At 49.9% G+C, this 18,163-nt stretch overlaps 1 protein-coding gene across 4 annotated transcripts; it reads right to left on the reverse strand.

The window, feature by feature from the left end:
- Positions 1-1,054: 1,054 nt before the first annotated feature.
- Positions 1,055-11,247, reverse strand: CREG1 (cellular repressor of E1A stimulated genes 1). Of its 4 annotated transcripts, none has more exons than XM_049635163.1 (4): positions 10,839-11,221; positions 7,432-7,551; positions 6,041-6,225; positions 1,055-2,377 (listed from the first exon to the last, which is right to left on the reverse strand). In XM_049635163.1, exons 1-4 carry the CDS (start codon positions 11,190-11,192, stop codon positions 2,374-2,376), a joined length of 663 nt encoding a protein of 220 aa, XP_049491120.1. In that variant the 5' UTR covers positions 11,193-11,221; the 3' UTR covers positions 1,055-2,373. The 4 variants fall into 4 exon arrangements, with proteins under 4 accessions (XP_049491120.1, XP_049491119.1, XP_049491121.1 ...); XM_049635162.1 differs by lacking the exon at positions 1,055-2,377 and adding an exon at positions 5,712-5,940 and having other exon boundaries at positions 10,839-11,227; XM_049635164.1 differs by lacking the exon at positions 1,055-2,377 and having other exon boundaries at positions 6,037-6,225; positions 10,839-11,225.
- Between the last annotated feature and the right edge of the window lie 6,916 nt (positions 11,248-18,163).

Consider the following 18,163-nt stretch of genomic DNA (forward strand, 5'->3'; position numbering starts at 1 on the left):
CTGAGCTGCCCAGGCGCCCCTATTCTCTTTTGTTTTTAATTTTTTTTAATGTTTATTATTTTTGAGAGAGAGACAGCGTATGAGCAGGGAGGAGCAGAGAGAGAGGGAGACACCGAATCCAAAGCAGGCTCTAGGATCTGAGCTGTCAGCACAGAGCCCGATGTGGGGCTCGAAATCACTGACCGTGAGATCACGACCTGAGCCGAAGTCGGACACTTAATCGACTGAGCCACCCAGGTGCCCAGTTATTCTCTCTTTTCTTGATCACGGCCTGCCTTGCTCTCTGCCAAAAAGCCAGTCACCATTTGATACACTCACCCCTTATCTGGTTAAGGGGGCGACGCTGTCCCTCTTTTGCTGTAGGTGGAATAAAAAGGGACCCAAAGCAAATGACATGGAGGGAGTGATAAATTCCTAGCAGCAACAGCATGAGACCAAGCCTCTGCTTTTCCCCTTGCCCCTACGAGGCTGCCTTTGCCCCAGTGTCCTCTCATCAAGGCCGTCCACCCACAACCCGGCCCAGGGTGTCATTCTTAAGGATCTGATCCCCATCTCCAAGAAACCAGAAACAAGAAACCAGCGTCTCCAGAAAAGTGGTCTACAGCACCCTCTGGTGGTCAGTCAGAACATAACAGAGACTTCGTCTTCACATCGAATTGTAAAGGGATCTCCGGCACCTGCTATGAAAAAGCGGTTGACTTTCCTATGTGATAACTGGATCTTACCTGAATACAGGTATGTTTTTATATAATATGATGGAGACAAAACTCACAACAGTGCGGTAAAGGTAGAAAAGCAGATACCCATCATCAACTTAATTCTATCACAAGGAAAGCCCCCTGACAAAGGTTGCATTCTGGCCACCCCCCCAAGTGTTAGGACACGATGAGCTGTTTACCAACAGGAAAAAGTCAGATTATTCACCGTAAGCTCTGAAACAGCCAAGGGCTGATTTAACAGCATGCTAAAATAAAAACGCAAAAGGGTTTCACCAGCAATGAAACAAAGCGTCACAAATATTAACATCTACGGTTAAGAAAATAAATCCAACACATTTCAGGAAAATAACGCTTTTAATTATGTTGAGGAATAAACCTATTTTGCCAAGTTTAAGATAAGTCATTTTTCTTAATCAGAAGCCGTTTGCTGAATTTTAGGTAGGTTCGCTCTGTAGTTTTCAAACACGATGACTCCCATTCAACTTCCTTCCTCTTAGCTAGCGATTCAGTGGCTTGATTCCTGACACACTTCTTTACGAGGCACTTTCCCTCATCTTCGGAAATCACGTATATAGGCCGCAAAAGCAAACAGTTTCTTCTTTTCTGGAGAAATGTGGTTGGTTTTTAAAGTCGTGTTATCTTCTCCCCGACGACCCGTTAGGTGGTAACAACATGGGAGCCATTTGAAGGTTCAGAAGAGCTGACGAAGCCTTAGGCCACTGTTGACAGCGCCGTTATTTGACAAGCTACAGAGTGCACTGGGCAGCCGCGGGCTTTGGACCTGGCTCAAGCTGGTCTATGTCCAGGAAACTTAACTTACAAAACAGGGAAATGATTTCCACAAAATCCCCTTCACCCCTCTTTTTCCTTTTGCAAGCCATGTGGGGGCAAAAAGTAAAATAAGACAGCGTGTACATGTGCGTAGGTGTGTCTTGAGTGGAGGACGAGGATTACACGGTGTCCACACAGGGGGGCAAATGACATTCAGAAGCTTTTATGGACTTCTCTCGTTCTAGGTAATTATCACTTCGGATTTGAAAAGTGGAAAAAGAAGTTCTTTTATAAGAAGTATCGCCCTACGTTGGATCAACACCACCCAGGACCGTCAGACACAAATGGACCACGGGGAGGAAGGTCCAGCAGTGGCCCGCCACAGTCTGGCTCGGCCACATACCTGCAGGCGCGCGGTGACACAGGCCAGCCCTGCCGAGCAGGCTTGGGCAGTGCTGGTGCAGCCGTGGGTGAGCGAGGCCCCCTCCCCAGCCCGGGGGGCTTCCGGAAAGCACCCACACGTCTTCAAGTACCTTCAAACGCCAATGGGCAATCTAAATCTGGCACCCACCCCTCTTCCAGGAGCCCCGTTAGAAAACCATTTGGAATTGACAGACCAAAGCTTCTTGGGTCATAATGAAGGCATAACTCTATGAAAATGGCTTCAAAATTTGAAAAAAAAAAAAAAAAGATCCAGCAACCACGTCTTCCGAGAAATCCAGGATCGGTCCGGCGCTATCTTGTAAGCGAGCGAGCGAACGAGCAAGCAAGCAAATCAGCACGTGCATCTGGGAAACATTCCACAGAGACGCGTTAAGCCCTTCCAGTCTGTGGGAGCATCCCAAGCAACCCGCCGGGTGCTGTTAACTCGCTGTATTCTGCTTCACCTAGAGAAGGCAAGAGAGGGGAAGAATGATTTCATTAAACCGAGCTGACAAATCCTACGAGTTAATCGCTGACAACAGAAACTCCTGATCCAGAAGCTTAAAATTTGGAGCTAATTTCAGCCACTTCAGGTACCCAAGAGTCGCCTGGGCTTGCTCCGGAGTTCTGGTATCAGCACGTGTAGGGTCGGGCCCTGGAATCTTCATTTTGGCCAGCGCCCCTCGCCTCCGAGTGCGGTGCCGGACGCTCCAGGAAGCGCCGCCGGGATGAAGCACAGATGAGCACCAAGGACAGCTGACAGCTCACTTAAAAGACAACAGCGTTTGAGGACAGAAGGGAATCAGCCAAGTTTCCCACGACACTGAGTTTAGCCGGGGAGGCGACCTGGACCCCCTTTCCTGCCGCAGTCTGGCCACAGCTATGAGGAAACCACGTCCAGGTGAGGGAGACCGGGCCAGAAGGTGGCTTACAGCCTCCTACTCCCCGTGCCTGTGCTGGGGAACCTTCGGGAGCACCGGGGCGGGGGGGGGGGGGGGGGCTGGGGTGAGCACCCTGCAGCTCAGGCTCAACGGTGACAGGAGGCGACTGCTGATACCCCTGAGAACCGCCCACTCAGGGACGCCCGCAGATGCGCCGTGTGGCGGCAGAACCTTCCGGTCCACGTGCAAATATGTTCGTGGTCTGGACCCAACAGTCCAATGAGCCACACCAGATCCGGTCAGGCCCCACGTGAGCCCTACTAAGTGGCACTTGTACTGAAGCTCTCTCGAGACTCCACCAGAATGCAACGGACTTCGGATGCGGAGGCTTTATGGCATCTGGAGAAGTAACATCTTCCAAAACTGAGCTGCGCAAGCCGGCCATTCTGTAAAGTTCCAGAAAGCCACGAGGCCCCTGGGGGCGGTTCCCTCGGAGCGTGCAGGCTCTTGGCCCTCACAGACATTACCCTCTCCTGGGCTACAAGCAAACGAGGTGGGTAGGATGATGAGGGGCCCACTCCCGGACTCCGAAATGGACAACTAGTGGTCAGACGTGTCTATCTCTAGGATTTCGGGTGTCCTGCCTTAGAAGGGGTCAGACTCTGGTCTAGCCTTTGGTCCTCCGCTCCAAAGGACAGGATAATGCTCCGTCTTTGAGCTGCAGACAAGGCTCACTCATCTGTGAAATAAAATGGGAACCTCAAATTTATCTCTTCTACTCACTTATTCAACAGGGGCAAGCTCATTTTTGTTATTAAAGCAAGCACTGCCCTCGGGCACGTCATTTATGCAAAAATAACTGTGCATAAGAGATGGCCACGTCTTACAGAAGTAAACTTTAACCAGCTTACTGGAGAATTCACTGCCCGGTCATGATGCTGCAACTGCTGTGTCTGCATTCCTATAAAGTCAGGTGGTTTTGTGGGTCCAGAAGAGAATCACTGGCCTGTGCCTCTTCTCCTGCATATACAGAAGCAACATAAACACCACTGCCGGATTCTTTACTCAAAGGAGCTGAGGATCTTTGTCTCAAATTATCAGCCCGACAAGTAGCCAGTGTTTACTACACGCCTGTTCTGGGCCATGCGCTGTCCTAGGCCCTGTCTGGGATTGATTGACTAAATAAATAAAGCCCGAGCTTTGCCGTAAAGAAATTTACAAGGGTGACGGGAAGTCAACGCTCCAATGTGGAACTGTTCTACAACAGAGTAAGAGACAAAATAAAGAAACACTGAGAAGGAAGCCCCCAAATGACCATGACCTACGGGTCTAACTTAGCATCGTTGCCCTAATCTCTGCAAACAGCAGCCAGTCATTACAGCAGAGGTGCGTCACACGGCTGACACCGGGCGAGGAGCCCAGCCAGCCAGCAGTGAGGTGACCGGAGGCACAGTCGATCTTCGTGGGTAGAAGCAAGGTGGGGGCCCCGGGGCTAGAATGCCAGGGTCTCGGTCCAGGCACCAGCACATACTGGCCATCAGACTTACTCTTCGGGGCTCTAGCTCTCCACCTTCCAGACGAGGAGAAACACTACCGAACGTCTGGTGGGGAGAAAGCAGGCGGTTCACGGCAGCCAGAACAGCGCCCACCGAGCCCCAGCTGCTATCACTGCTGCCATGATCACTGGCTGTTGGGCCTTGAGGATGTCAGCTATGCCAGTGACCCGTGTCACCCGGGAAAAGTCCCAGTCCTCTGTATTCCTTCATTTGAACCCTGACCTAATGTCAGAGGATTTGATCACACCCTTTTTTCCTGTTCTTTTCCCATTTCCAGGCTATTTTCTTCTTTGTTCTTTCCCAGGGCCCCTTGGGTGGCAACCTCCTCACCCCCAAGTGTCCACTTCCTGGTGGGTGTCCCACACGGCCCCCCAGCATTCACAGCACTGAGGTCGATGGGCACAGGACCGCATGCTCAGACTCAGATGTGTACCATTCATAGTCCAGAAGTGCCGAAGTCTGGTGCTCATGGGAAAATGCCATCATGGGCCAGAACTGGGCTCCAACCAGGGCCCCAAAGCATAGCCTTAAAACAAGGTCCCAGGGGCGCCTGGGTGGCTCAGTCGATTGAGCGTCCGACTTCAACTCAGGTCATGATCTCACAGTTTGTGGGTTCAAGCCCCACATCAGGCTCTGCACTGACACCTCATAGCCTGGAGCCTACTTCAGATTCTGGTCTCCCTCTCTCTCTGCCCCTCCCCCGCTTGTGACCTCTGTCTCTCTCTCTCAAAAATAAATAAAAACATTAAAAAAACAACAACAAAACAGACAAACAAGTTCTCAACCTGGTGTCCAAGCCTATAGGCAGAGTTCAGGGCTCTGTGAACTTGGATGAAAAAAAGAGGTTTTCATTAAGCTCTACCTGAAATTTATCATTTCCTTCAATGAGGAATGTAGGCAATAAACCCCAGTGGTGACAGCGTATCTGTGACTGTCATCAACAGAAATAAAGAACCCACAGATACTTTCACATCATGTTAGAGCTGTTGCAGATGTCTTAAATTAATTCAGCCCTCACTACACAGAAAGGACAGTAATATTATAGACTCTCTACTAAATCTTATTTAATATGTTCGCTAAAAAGTCAACATGTTTTTTAAAAGTCAACATGTGGGGCGCCTGGGTGGCTCAGTTGGTTGGGCAGCCGACTTTGGCTCAGGTCATGATCTCGCGGTCCGTGAGTTTGAGCCCCGCATCGGGCTCTGTGCTGACAGCTCAGAGCCTGGAGCCTGTTTCAGATTCTGTGTCTCCCTCTCTCTGACCCTCCCCCATTCATGCTCTGTCTCTCTCTGTCTCAAAAATAAATAAACGTTAAAAAAAAATTTTTTTTTAAAAATAAAAGTCAACATGTTACTATACCACACGTTTAAAAAATATTTTTATAAAAGTATTTCAATCCATGTCAATACATTACATTATATTCATATAATGTATGAATTAACTTATGTTTTATAAATGTATTTTAATACATTCAATACATTACATTCAATACAATATAGTTGGTTTCCATTGTATTTCCAATGTATATTATACTCCTAAAAAATATTCTGAGGGGGGATCAGAGGCTTTCCCAGCTTGCCAAAGGGTCCCCTGGTGGAAGAAAGAGTTAAGAGCCCCCTGGCTTTAAAAGATTGAGGACCACAAATAAAAGCAGCAATATTAGAAAGAAGAAAGCTGTGTAAATACTTACTGAAATGTGACATTATAATATTCTTCGGGTGTCACTATTTTGGGTCCACCGAAGTAGTCCAGGACCCAGATGTTGGTTATATTCAACTTCGCAAAGAACCAATTGTGGCTGGAGGGCCACGTTTTCATCTCAGGGTGTCGGACGAACAGCGACTGCTTGGCAAAGTCCATTTCTGATTCGTTCACCTAAAGGACACACGTGATGTAAACGACTCATGGCCGCAACCCCGTTAAGGATGTGTGATTCTTCTACAGATCCTAAAGCGCTCATTTAGTTATAAATCCTGATCTTCGACTTAAGGAATCAAGAGAAAACGAAGGAAGCACGCAGGAAAGCAGAAAACAACAGAGTCCAGGGGTCGGCGGTAAGAGATTTACTGAAGTGGGAACCCATCACCGGCACCAGCTTTCGAGGTCAAGTGGTCATTTGGAGCTGTCAGAGTACCCGGCACCGGGCACGTTATAAAATGTCAGGGTGCCCGTCCCGTAGAACGTCAGCCCACGTACCCCAGGACAAGCCATCTTAAACACGGAGACGCAAGGTCACAAAAGATAAAAGTCTTTCAAAGAAGCACCGTGGAACTCAAGAGTATTTGCCGCCCCTCCTTTCTCTGGTGAAATGCAGCCACAGGGATGCGGCCACACGGAATGTCCAGACCATAAATCAAACTTGTCTGAGGTCAGCGTGGCTGACAGCGTCGCAAGGCAAATGTGCGGGTTCGGCAATCAGATCAGTGCTAGGACACCTTGCCCTCTGCCCTGCAGCAATCACCCCACTGTCTAAACCCGCGTCCGGCCTCCGGTAACGGGCACCCCTCTCCTCGCTCACTTGGTAGGCTCTCTGCCGTAAGCCACTGTGAAAATATGGAGACAAGGAACCCACACGTGGGAAATACTGTGCAGTGAGCAGCATGGCCAGGAGCAGAGACCTCTGGTTGAGCAGACACACCTTACAGAGCTACATCCATTCAGCTTCAAACAATAGTTCGCTTTCTGCGTAAATACCTAATCGAACACCTATACGAAATGAACTGATTTAAGTCTTTAGTTTTCATGAAATTGCATATTATCTCAACCACAAATCATTTTCATTTTATTCTTAAAATATCTCCTTTCATTGTTAATAGATGATGCTTTTTTTAAATTTATTTACTTATTTTGAGAGAGAAAGGGAGCACGAGCAGGGGAGGGGCAGAGAGACAGGGAGAGAGAGAATCCCAAGCAGACTCCACCCTGTGCGTAGAGCTCGGGGCTTGATCTCATGACTGCAATCTCGCGATCATGACCCGAGCCGATATCAAGAATCAGACGCTTAACCGACTGAGCACCCCCAGGCCCCTCAGATGATACTCTTCTAAAACCTGTCTGGGTTCTGGTGGGATAACCACTTACCTTGGTAACAGTTCCTGACAGAATTATGTGAGCACAGAGGGGACTTTGGGGATCAAATCCCTGTTTCCTGCAGAAGTTAGTCTGTGCCAAAGACATGGTCAGGGTAGCATGTGGATTCTCCTGCAGAGAGAAAATAAAGATACTCCCACATAAAATATTGTCTCTGGAGAGGTAATAAATTTCACAAGTTATATACACACTGTCCCTAGAGCTGGACATTCTTCCATGAAACAATGCATTGTAAAACACCACTGACCACTTGAGAAAATCACCTGTTGGATAGAGACTGATCTTGACCTTTCCTCCCAAAAAGCAGGGGGTAGGGTTTCAGATTTAAAATGAACTCAGTAAGAATTATTTTAACACTCTTTTTTCTTAAGCCTTTAAGCTGTTTCATATGAACCAGAGAACTGACAATTACAGGATCACCCAAATACAAGGCTGGTCTAGAGCTTTCACTGAAAGATCTAAAGGCTTAGACTCTAATATGAAACTAGTGTGTAAAAATACCACAGTTGTTCAACTAGCTAATTGTATAGTTTAAGCAAGAAAGTAGCTGAATCATGTTTTTTGGTTATCTTACGCTAGCAGAAATTGTCATGTGATTTCAAAACTGGAGAAGTTGTTCATTCCTGTTTTAGCAGTAAAAGAAGAACACTTAGACTCAAAAAGTGAAGTAGGCAAAATTCTCAATTCTTTCTTATTCAGAAATCAGCTTCGTGAAAGACACTGCTGACAGATTACAGCAAAATTCACACGTTGCATTTAGCGCTTTAAACGGCTTGTGTGGAAAATTCTGCCATCTCATGGTGACCCATCACAACACTGGTTATAAAGGGAACTCCTTGGAATCATTTAGCCAAACATTCACTGTCTATACACTATTAGGCAAGGCGCCATAGGAGGAAAAAAAAAAAAAAAAGTCCTTTCTCTGTGACTTTATAATGTGGTTGTAAAGTCAGACATAAACAAAACTTAAATAATGCAAAATGACACAGAAGAGATCAGAAGGCAGTGTATAACTAATCGCCAAGTGAACAGTACAGTTTAGGGTAAGGAGATGTCAACATAGCCTGGAATGATATGGACAGTACAGGGAGCCTCAGAAGATTTTCAAAATCGGGACAGAAGTGGGATGACGTATTAAAGGTAAAGGGCATTGCAGAAACAGAACTGGGAAAATGTGGGACATGACTGTAATGAGAAACCCAATCTACCTGAAAGAGAGGCTTTGGTGGGATGGGGGTGGGGTGGGGGGCTCAACTCCAAGCTAAAGAGTCAGAATTGTATTCTGTAAGGCCAATGTCTGTCTGTGCTTTCCAAGAATGACCTGCCTGGAGAGCTTGTTAAAATGCTGACTTCTGGGCTCCAGTCCCAGCCCTGGTGTTCGTATTTTTAACAAACATCCCAAGTGAATCTTACGCAGCTCTAGGCAGCCAGTTGTTGTTAAAGGCTTCTGGGCAGAGGGAAATGCTGAGTGGCATTGTGTGCATGTAATCGGGTGGGTGGGTGACAGGGAGAAGATAAGAGGCAGAGGCGGGAGGAAAAGCAGAAACTATAAACCAATCTGACTGGTTAACTGATGGAATACGAGTCAGACTCATTCTGATGTGGCCACACCTTTTCACTGCCATCATGGATACCTGAAATCCTGGATAGGTTCCTCACACTGTGTCCCTAGATCTGTCAAAGACTTGAGCTGGAGTTCTACCTGGAAGTCATCAGTGGCTGGTCACTCACTAGTGACGTCTGACATCCGTACTGTCCCTGTACGTCTTACTTTTCCTCCTTCCTGCAACGCAGATGACCATATCCGCACGAGTTTAAATAGGGTCGTGGGCAGTAGTTCTCCATCCCCTCTCCCTCATGAGAAGCATTAGGGAGGGAATGGGGAGTTGTTTTTTTTAATAAAATACCTCGGCACTATATTTTTAAAAGTCTTCCCAGGTGACTGTGTTTGCAGCCAAGGTTGAGCGTCACTGATTGAACAGAATGAGCTTCCTTTGGGCAAATGCCTAAGAGGGTGGAGGGGGCTGGGAGTAAGGGAAGGGTGAACAGAGGTGTCTGTGCCTTAAAAGGAGGCAGCTGTTTCTGGTTTTGCTCAAAGAATTCAAGCCCCCAGGGCCACGGATCTTCCAAGAAGTTAAACATTTAGATCTGTAATTGAAATCTCAATTTTTGAATGGTGGTAGCTACAATAGTCCCCCCACCGCCGCCCGTTACCCACTGGGGGATACAACCCAAGACCCCCAGTGGATGCCTGCCTGAAACCCTGGATAGTACCGAACCTCATACGTCTTTTTCTACACACACACACACACACACACACACACACACACCTGTGACAAAGTTCGATTTATAAATTAGTCATAGTAAGAGATTAGCAACAATAGCAAATAGAACGGTACAATTATACCGTAATAAAGGTTATGTGGATGTGCTCTCTCCAAATATCTTCTTGTCCTGTACTCACTCCTCCTCCGAGGATGATGAGATGATCAAATGCCCACATGACGAGATGACATGGGGCGGCTTTTGCAACCTAGCACTAGGCTACTAGACTGTAAGACAACCCCTCAGAAGGATCTTCTGCTTCTGGAATGCAGTTGACTTCAGGTACCTGAAACGCTGAAGTGGAACCAGGGATGGGGTGGGGGGGGGGGAGCTACTGTAACTCAAATTTGTTAAAAACCAAACAGAACTCTGTGGACCAAAGACAACTGGCCCGAGGGACACGGGCAGCTCGTGCGCCACCATTCTGTGTCCTGTATTTTGACGGCAGACAGACCTGGCATAAGATTCCAGTTTGGCTACTGGCTCTGGGCAGGTTATTTAACCTGTCTTATGCCTCTAGTTCTTCATCCGAAGCCCACTGCTGGACTCAGTGCTCTGCACAGCGGTCACACCACTCTCGGGACAGCAGGGGTCCACCAGAGTTGTAAACCTGGCCCTGCCACAAAAGGTGGGCACGGGATGAGCACCCAGACCCAACTCAGTGCTGCTCCTAACCAGGGAAGGTCATGCGCACCGGGGGCCTAAAGACTGCATTAATCACTCACGATGTTGTGTATTAGCTTCCTGCTGCTGACAGGAAAATTCCTAGGAAGGGCAAGCCCTGTAAGACTTTTAATAACACGCGCAGCCGTGCCCCAGGACGAGTCAGGGATGCGAAGCCCTCCAAGTAGACACTGGCAAAGAATTCAACCCGGAGGCGGGGGCGTGCGTGAAATTCCCGGCACTGAGTTGCCCAACAGTCAGAAGGCTGCAAAGCCCGCCCGGCCAGCGCGGAGAGAAGAGGCAGGGCTGTGGGCCGCGAGCAAATTCTTCCCTCTGGTTGCCCCGCCCTCCGTCCCCGAGCAGAATTTCGGCGACCGAACGAAAGGCTGGCCCTGTCGCCGCCCGCTCACCTGCAGGTTGCCCACGGACTGCTGCAGCGGGCTCAGGTAGAAGTAGGGCACGCCGCTGCCCGCGCCGGGGGGCCCGTCGCTGAGCGAGAGGACGTCGGCGAAGGCCCAGCCGCGCACCGCCTGGTCCGTGGAGAGGGTGGCCAGTGCGCCCCAGTCGCAGACGTGCGTCACGAAGCGGGCCACGCGCGCCGCGTCCTCGCGGGGCGGCAGCGGCGGCAGCGCCACGGCGGCGTCCCAGTCCCCGTGACCCCGGCCGCCCCGGCCCCGCGCCGGCGCCACCAGCAGCGCCACCAGCGCCGGCGCCAGCAGGGCGGCGAGCAGCGCGCGCGCGGATCCGCGGGCTCGGCCGGCCATGGCGGTGACTGCTGCGAGAGGCCGCAGCCCCGCCACCCACAGGCGCCCGAGGTTAGCCGAGCGCTCCCGGCCCCGCCCACCGGGGCGCAGGCCGGCCACGCCCCCTCCGCGGGGGCCAATCGGAGCCGGGGGGGAGCAGGGGGCGGGTCCCTTGCGCGCTCGGCTACCTACTGGGGCGGGGACTTGTTTAGCACCTCCCCACCGCACCTGCCCGCCGCCTCTTTCAGGGCCGGGGAAACTGTCCCCAGTGCGAGGTTTGCTGAGGCTTAGAGAAATTAGGGAAGTCGCCTAAATCATCCTGCTAGGAGAAGGCGGGCGTCTTCACACACACACACACACACACACACACACACACACACACACACACCCAAGCCTTTTGAGAATACCTTTGGATACGGATATCCGACAGGCACGTGAGAAAAAATGCTGCATTTTCTCTCTATGCTCCTCTTTTCTGTTTACTTCACTATCCGTACCAAAGTGGGAAAGACAGAAGGCCCCAAGTTTAGCACCTTACAAGCTGCTCCTGGCCCAGGAGTCTCTCAGAGACACTAAGGGATTGTTGGTGGACTCTCGGTGTTCATGCACAAATTTGAACTTCTCGAAACCACTTTTGGACCTGTTAAGTCATCTGAGGGGTCAGTGCTTTCACAAATCTCTCACCCTTACTGCCCCTCTCAGGCCATGCTCCTAAGAATCTTCTTCCAGGAAGAGCACTGTGAGCCCTGTTCGCTGTGCCCCGTGTGCTGTTCGCTCAGCGGTGGGCACGGCTACCTCAGTCCCATCCGGACACCTTCTCATGATGATATTCTAGGAATCGGTAAATAAGTTCATACCACCTGACCTACTTTCTTTGTACCCATAAGCTTTGGTCACAGCTCCTGGAGTGAATCCTACTCTTTCTGGCCTGGCTTTAAATCCCCATCTTAATTGTTATAAATGCTGCGTGGTGATGCTTGTGCAAGAGTTCGTCAGCTTTGTAAATCCGGCTCTGGCAGATACCTGGCCCTCTGAGGCTGAGCCGTTCAACACAGGTGAAGTAATTTCATTCGGCCGCTGTGGGCCAGTCATGTGAGCAGGTGTAGGCAACAGGTATGTGAGCCAAAGTCCGGCCTCTGCTTTCAAACTCACCCCCCTCCCCCCTTATTCAGCCGAGAAGATTCTCAGGCTACTCAGTGAGAACTTCTGTATAGAAAGAAGACTGTTTACTGTGAACGGGAGTTTTCAGTTCCCTCTTGTAGACAAAGAACGCCGTTGCACACACTGCTTTCACCTTGGGGTGAGAGGAGTGTGAACAACCCTTCATCAAAGTCGGTTTCCTTTTTAACAACTGAATTGGAAAGAGCTTCAAGCTAGATGGGAAACTATGTAGGGAGAAATTTAAGAGGAGGAAAATCGGGTTTATAATTTTCAAAACAAATACAAGTAATTTGAGTAGCTGCCCTAACCTGTTAAGGAAAGAGTGTACATAATTGCACATTTGGAGTTCTCATCTCACCACTGCCGCAGTCACGTCGTGGACCACGGGATTTCCATTTTACCTTGTTGGACCTCAGTTTTCTCATCTGAAAGGAGGTTGGATTAGATGGTATCTGACAGCTGTTTTGGCTGTATAGTCTGTTAGCAGGCAAAATATGGGCCTTTGGTGAGTTTCACAATGATGTTTTCACAAGAGGACCGAAAAAATGTTTTTTACGTATTGCTATGCCCCTTACTGCCAGTATTCAGAATAACACCAGGCCCTAGTATAGCTCCATAGCAAAACAGGTGCCTGGAACTTGGTCTCCATGCACTGGAGCTTTAACATGAGGTCTCTGGGGGCGCCTGGGTGGCTCAGTCGGTTAAGCGTCCGAGGTCGTGATCTCATAGTTTGTGGGTTCAAGCCTGGCATCAGCCTCTGCACCGACAGCTCGGAGCCTGGAACCTGCTTCAGATTCTGTGTCTGCTCCTCCCCTGCTTGTGCTCTCTCTCTCTCTCTCTCAATAATAAATAAATAAACATTTTTTTAAAAGAACGAGGTCTACACAACCCCCCAACTTCAAGCACCTCTCCTCAGTGTCTGTCTTTGCACTACTCCTGGTGCTCGGGTGCCCCACATTCTCCTCCTCATCTATGGGCATGGCCACCTCACTGCCTTCCAGATCTCCACTCAGATGCACTTCCCAGAGGTGCCTTCTTGACCGCTGTTTCTAAGAGGCCCTCCTCTCTTACTCTTCAGTGGAGAGCACTGTCCATTTGTTTCATAGCGATTACCACACTCTAATAACTATATTTATTTATATAGCTACTCGTTCTTGTGTCCCCTGCTGGAACCCAAGCTCCAGGAGAGCTGGAATGTTGTCTGTCTTATCCACCCCTGCATTCCCAATGCATGAAGTAGGCACTCAATTAATGCTTATCGAATGGCTGCCTGGCTAGTAATATCTGATGGAATTCTTTGCACATAAGGCCTAAAATCAACAGTAGGAAGCGAGGTTGACCAAGCGGAGATGCTCGAGAATAACACTGAGGTACTTGAGCTCTTAATTGGCAAACCCTCCTCGTTGGAATATTGGGGAAAACCCTTAGCTAGGAGTGGTTGGACCAACCATCCAGACCCTGCTGCTTCTCATCTGGACTTTCCATCTCTATTTGAACAGGCTGAGCTGCTCTCCATCCCCCATGGACCCACCAGGAATAGTTCTCTTTACGTCTGGGTTTGACCCTGGTCAAGAGCCCACCCTGCATGCTTGCCTTTTCACACAGTGCTGCCCTGGTTCTCTGACTGGGTCAGATCCACACTAGTGCTGTGTGGATGAGTTCACAAGGGGTAGAGGAAACGTGGAGGAAGGAACCTAGAAAAGGCTCCATATCAGGGGCAATTGCTGAGCTGAACCTCGAAGGATAAATGGAAGCTTCGTAGACAGTGAGAAAGTGGGCGGGGAGGAGGAAGGGAAGAGTTCTACACTGAGGAGGTAGAACATACACAGGCAGGGAGACACGGGGTGTTGGGAAAAAGGAGCTGTAGGACGAAGGGAGTATAAAGAGCCAACGGTGGGTGGTGGGCCTGTTGACGCCAGGGACTGTGGTCACCTCCAGGCTCCTCTGGGAGCGGGTCTGCTTCTAGGCTCATTCACAGGTAGGATGCAGTCCCTAGTGTGTTTTCGAGTGAGGGTCTCCGTTTCTTGCTGGCTGCTGGTTGGAGGCCTCCCTCCAGTCCTTGTCACATGGCCTCTGCATAGGGCCGTTCACCTCCTGGCAGCTGGCTTCGAAGCAAGTGGCTGAGGGAGAAAGACAGAGGGCCGGCAAGATGGAAGTCAGAGTCTTTCCATGACTTCTTTACAATGTCAGAGTGACATCCTGATGGGATGGGTGATGGGAAGGCTGGGGGATAGGGGCCAGGTCCCGCTGCCGTGAGCGGAGGTGGGGGACCATAAACCCAGAGCGTTACTGTTAACGTGACCCGCTTTGTCTCCGGGCAAACAGAAGCTACTTAGGTAGGTAAAGCTGTCGTTGGGAAAAGGGGGAAACCATTAGCTAGTCAGCTGGCTAGAGACTGTGTCTGAGGCGGATGAGAAGCTGGCTTTGGTCAAGGTCTTCAGGTGACAGGCGGCAGACTGAATCCCCCTGTTGCTTCTCTACAACCTCCGAGATGCTTAGGTCCAGTGTCGAAATCTTCACTTCCCCAGAAAGTGGATGAGTGGTGTGGGGAGGGGTGGGGGAGTTAGGGAATGTGGGGCCATTAATAGTTTTTCCTAAAAAGGAAGAAGGACAATGAAAGCTAAGTAGCGACAGACAGAATTGAATCGTCAAGACGCTGCGTGGCTCGCATATGAGGCCCCTGCGTCATTTAGATCTTAACGCACCATTCCTTAAACCACTGTTTGAAAAATATTTCTAAGTTTTCATGTTTATTTATTTATTTTGAGAGAGAGGGAGAGGGAGAGAGAGAATCCCAAGCAGGCTCCATGCTGTCAGCACGGAGCCCGAGGAGGGGCTTTGATCTCAAGAACCATGAGATCGTGACCTGAGCCCAAATCAAGGGTCAGACGCCTAACCGACTGAGCCACCCAGGTGCCCCAATATTTCTATTTTTCATGTAAGGAGCTTTTGCACGATAGAAAAAGCTACGCGTATTAAGCATGGGCTTTATTTTGGACAATCACAGGTTTTGATACAGACAAGGATGACTTTACTTTGGAGGTTAAATTGTGACAGAAGGTACTGTTAGCCGCCGGGTGACCACTAGAATACCAGCTGTGGTAACTAGAATGAATTAAAAGTCTTTTACAGGCTTCGCCGTATAGATTCCATCAAAGATGTGTGAAAAATCATAGACCAGAACAACTGGTAAAAAAACACAACTCTCAGGGGCACCTGGCTGGCTCAGTCTGTAGAGCATCCGGCTCTTGATCTCAGGGTTGTAAGTTCGAGCCCCACATTGCTGTAGACATGACTTTAAAAAAAATTCTCATGCTCCTTAAGTAATTATAAGCAGAGCATGTTCCTTCTTTCCAGACACCCTCCAGCAGCTACTCGTTCCACTGAATGTCCGTACTCCTTTGCATGCCCACGAGGTCCTACCTGGGCTGCACCCGGCTGACCTCTCAAGCCACAGCCCCTCCGCTCACCCACTGCCCCAGCCACGTGTCTCCTTGCCGTCTGCCAACACCTCAGACCTTTCCACCTCAGGGACTTTACCCAGGTCTTCCTGACTCCGGGAACTCACTTCTCTGAGCTCTTCTCAGCCTCCTCCACTGGTTAAGGACAACTTCAGGAAGAGAGACGCTCCCCGGCCACGCCTTCCCTCACTCCGGGCTCTGTGACCCCGCTTTATTTTCTTCCTAGCTAATTATGTTTGTCCGCCCTCTCTGCTAGAATGGAAACTCCGTGAGCAGGAGACTAAGTCGGTCGGTTCAGGCTGCTGTAACAAAATACTACAGACCGAGTGGTTTGAAAACAACACAAGTTCTGGAATCTGGGAGTCCGAGATCAGGTGCCGGCATGGTCGGGTAAGGGCCCTGTGCTGGGCCAGCGGCTTCTCCTGGTATCCTCACGTGGTGGAAGTGACAAGGGGGCTCTGGGGATTTCTTTTCAGAAAAGCACCAGTCCCGACCTAATCGCCTCCCAGAGGCTCGGTCTTCTAACACATCACACCCGGCGTTAGGCTTCCAAGCTGTGGATTTGGGCAGGACGTGAATGTTCAGACCAGAGCAAGGACCCTGTGTGTGTTCAGTCCGGAATCGCCCCGGGCACAGACAGTGTTCAAGCACTGATGGGTGGACGAATTAGTAAATGGGTGATTAAATCACGGGCAATAGTTAAACATTTTGGGGGCTGGGTTTTCTTCTATAGCCTGTACAGCTTAGAGCACAACTTAAGATCCCATCTTAACGCCTGTCACCGGAGCATACTCCTTCGGTCTTTGCATCCATCTGTTCCCCCCAGTGAAAAGCCCCAAGGATTCTGGACACTCTTCAGACTGGGGAGCTGATCCTGTCACTATTGCCGTGTGCAAAAAGAAAGAATTTAACCCCTGGGAAACCACAGCCCTCTATGGACAGGCTGCATTCGGAACCTTGATCTGAGCTGTTGCAGACAGCCTGCTTTCTACAGACAGGAAAGCTTGAACCCAGAAGGCCAGGAAGCATCAAAAAGCAGCATCAGTCGCTGAGGAGGCAGAAGGGAAGTATCCCGTCATCGCAGGCAAGATCTCCGGCAGTGGCGCCGCCTAGAGGCCACTTCACACAGATTCTTGGCAACGGTGGTGTGAGACTGGGTACCGAGATGAGTTAGGACAGCGGAAGCTAGAACAGCCCTACAAGGCGCTGGAAGTCAGGAGAGTGAAGAAATCAAATCCCCACTCTCCGAATGCTTTCTGCTTTCACCCCACCCCTCCACGGAAAGGTTGACAATGAGGAGTTCATCTGTCTCTCCAGTATAACAGCAGATTCGCCTCCTCCTAATGATCAGGGTCTTTTCATGCTGATCTCTCAGCATGAGAAAGCCAAGGTGATGGGTGGATGCATGCCACCCCTGGGAGCCAAGACCTCTGGACCTGCAGAGCCCAGCATTGTGGAGCAGGAAGAGCACATTTCCAAAATAGACCACTTGGAGCCATGATAAGTAGGACCTCTCTCACTTTTACCCCTTTTCCAAGCCCCAGTAGTCTATCTACTGGGGACACGACACCGTATAATGATTGGTGGCCAGGAATGCATGCTTGGTCCAGGAGGATGACACCAGTCCTCACATGGTGTCAACTCCAGCCCAGCACCTCCGCTGTGCCTTCCAGAGGGCGTTCCGTGGCTCTCTCAGGATGGCATTTTCTGAGTGTTCTGGTAGGTGAAGGACCAGTGAATCTCAGGGTCATGGGCCCACTGCTGCTTCCCCTGTGCAAGCAGATCTCTTGGTCCGACGTTAGGTTGTGAGAGATCTCATTTCTGTGGATCAAACACTTCTGGACTTCCACTTTCCAGAAGACGGAATGAATATTCCTCTTCTCTATTCCTCCCACTAAGTACAACTGGAAACTCCGGAAATTATACACATATTAAAAAAAAAAACCATAAGACTCTGAAAGGTGGAGAACAAGTGGGTGACCGGCTAGAGGCCACGGGACCTGAGGAACTACACGGTGGCAGTTTCTCTGGATTTTCTTCTGTCTCATATGTCCCAGACTTGCAGTAAAGAAACTGGCAACCTGGAAACACCAATGGGCATAGATGGGGGAGGGGGGAGTCCCAACAAAAGTCTGTTCTCTTTAGCCAAAGACCAAGAATGGATCATTCTAGCAAGGCAGAAACTTTCAGACAGTAATCTCTCTACTCCAGCCAAATACCATAGAAAAAAGCTAAGACTCCACCTATGCCCAGCAAAAGCAGGTGGAGAGACTTTCCACCATCACCAGGCCATAACCACTCCCCACCCCCACACTGGGGTAGGGCCAGAAAGTAGGGCTCATGTGTCTCAACAGTTCTTCCAATGTGTTA

Source organism: Panthera uncia, chromosome F1 (assembly GCF_023721935.1).
Source record: "Panthera uncia isolate 11264 chromosome F1, Puncia_PCG_1.0, whole genome shotgun sequence".
NCBI lineage: Eukaryota > Metazoa > Chordata > Mammalia > Carnivora > Felidae > Panthera > Panthera uncia.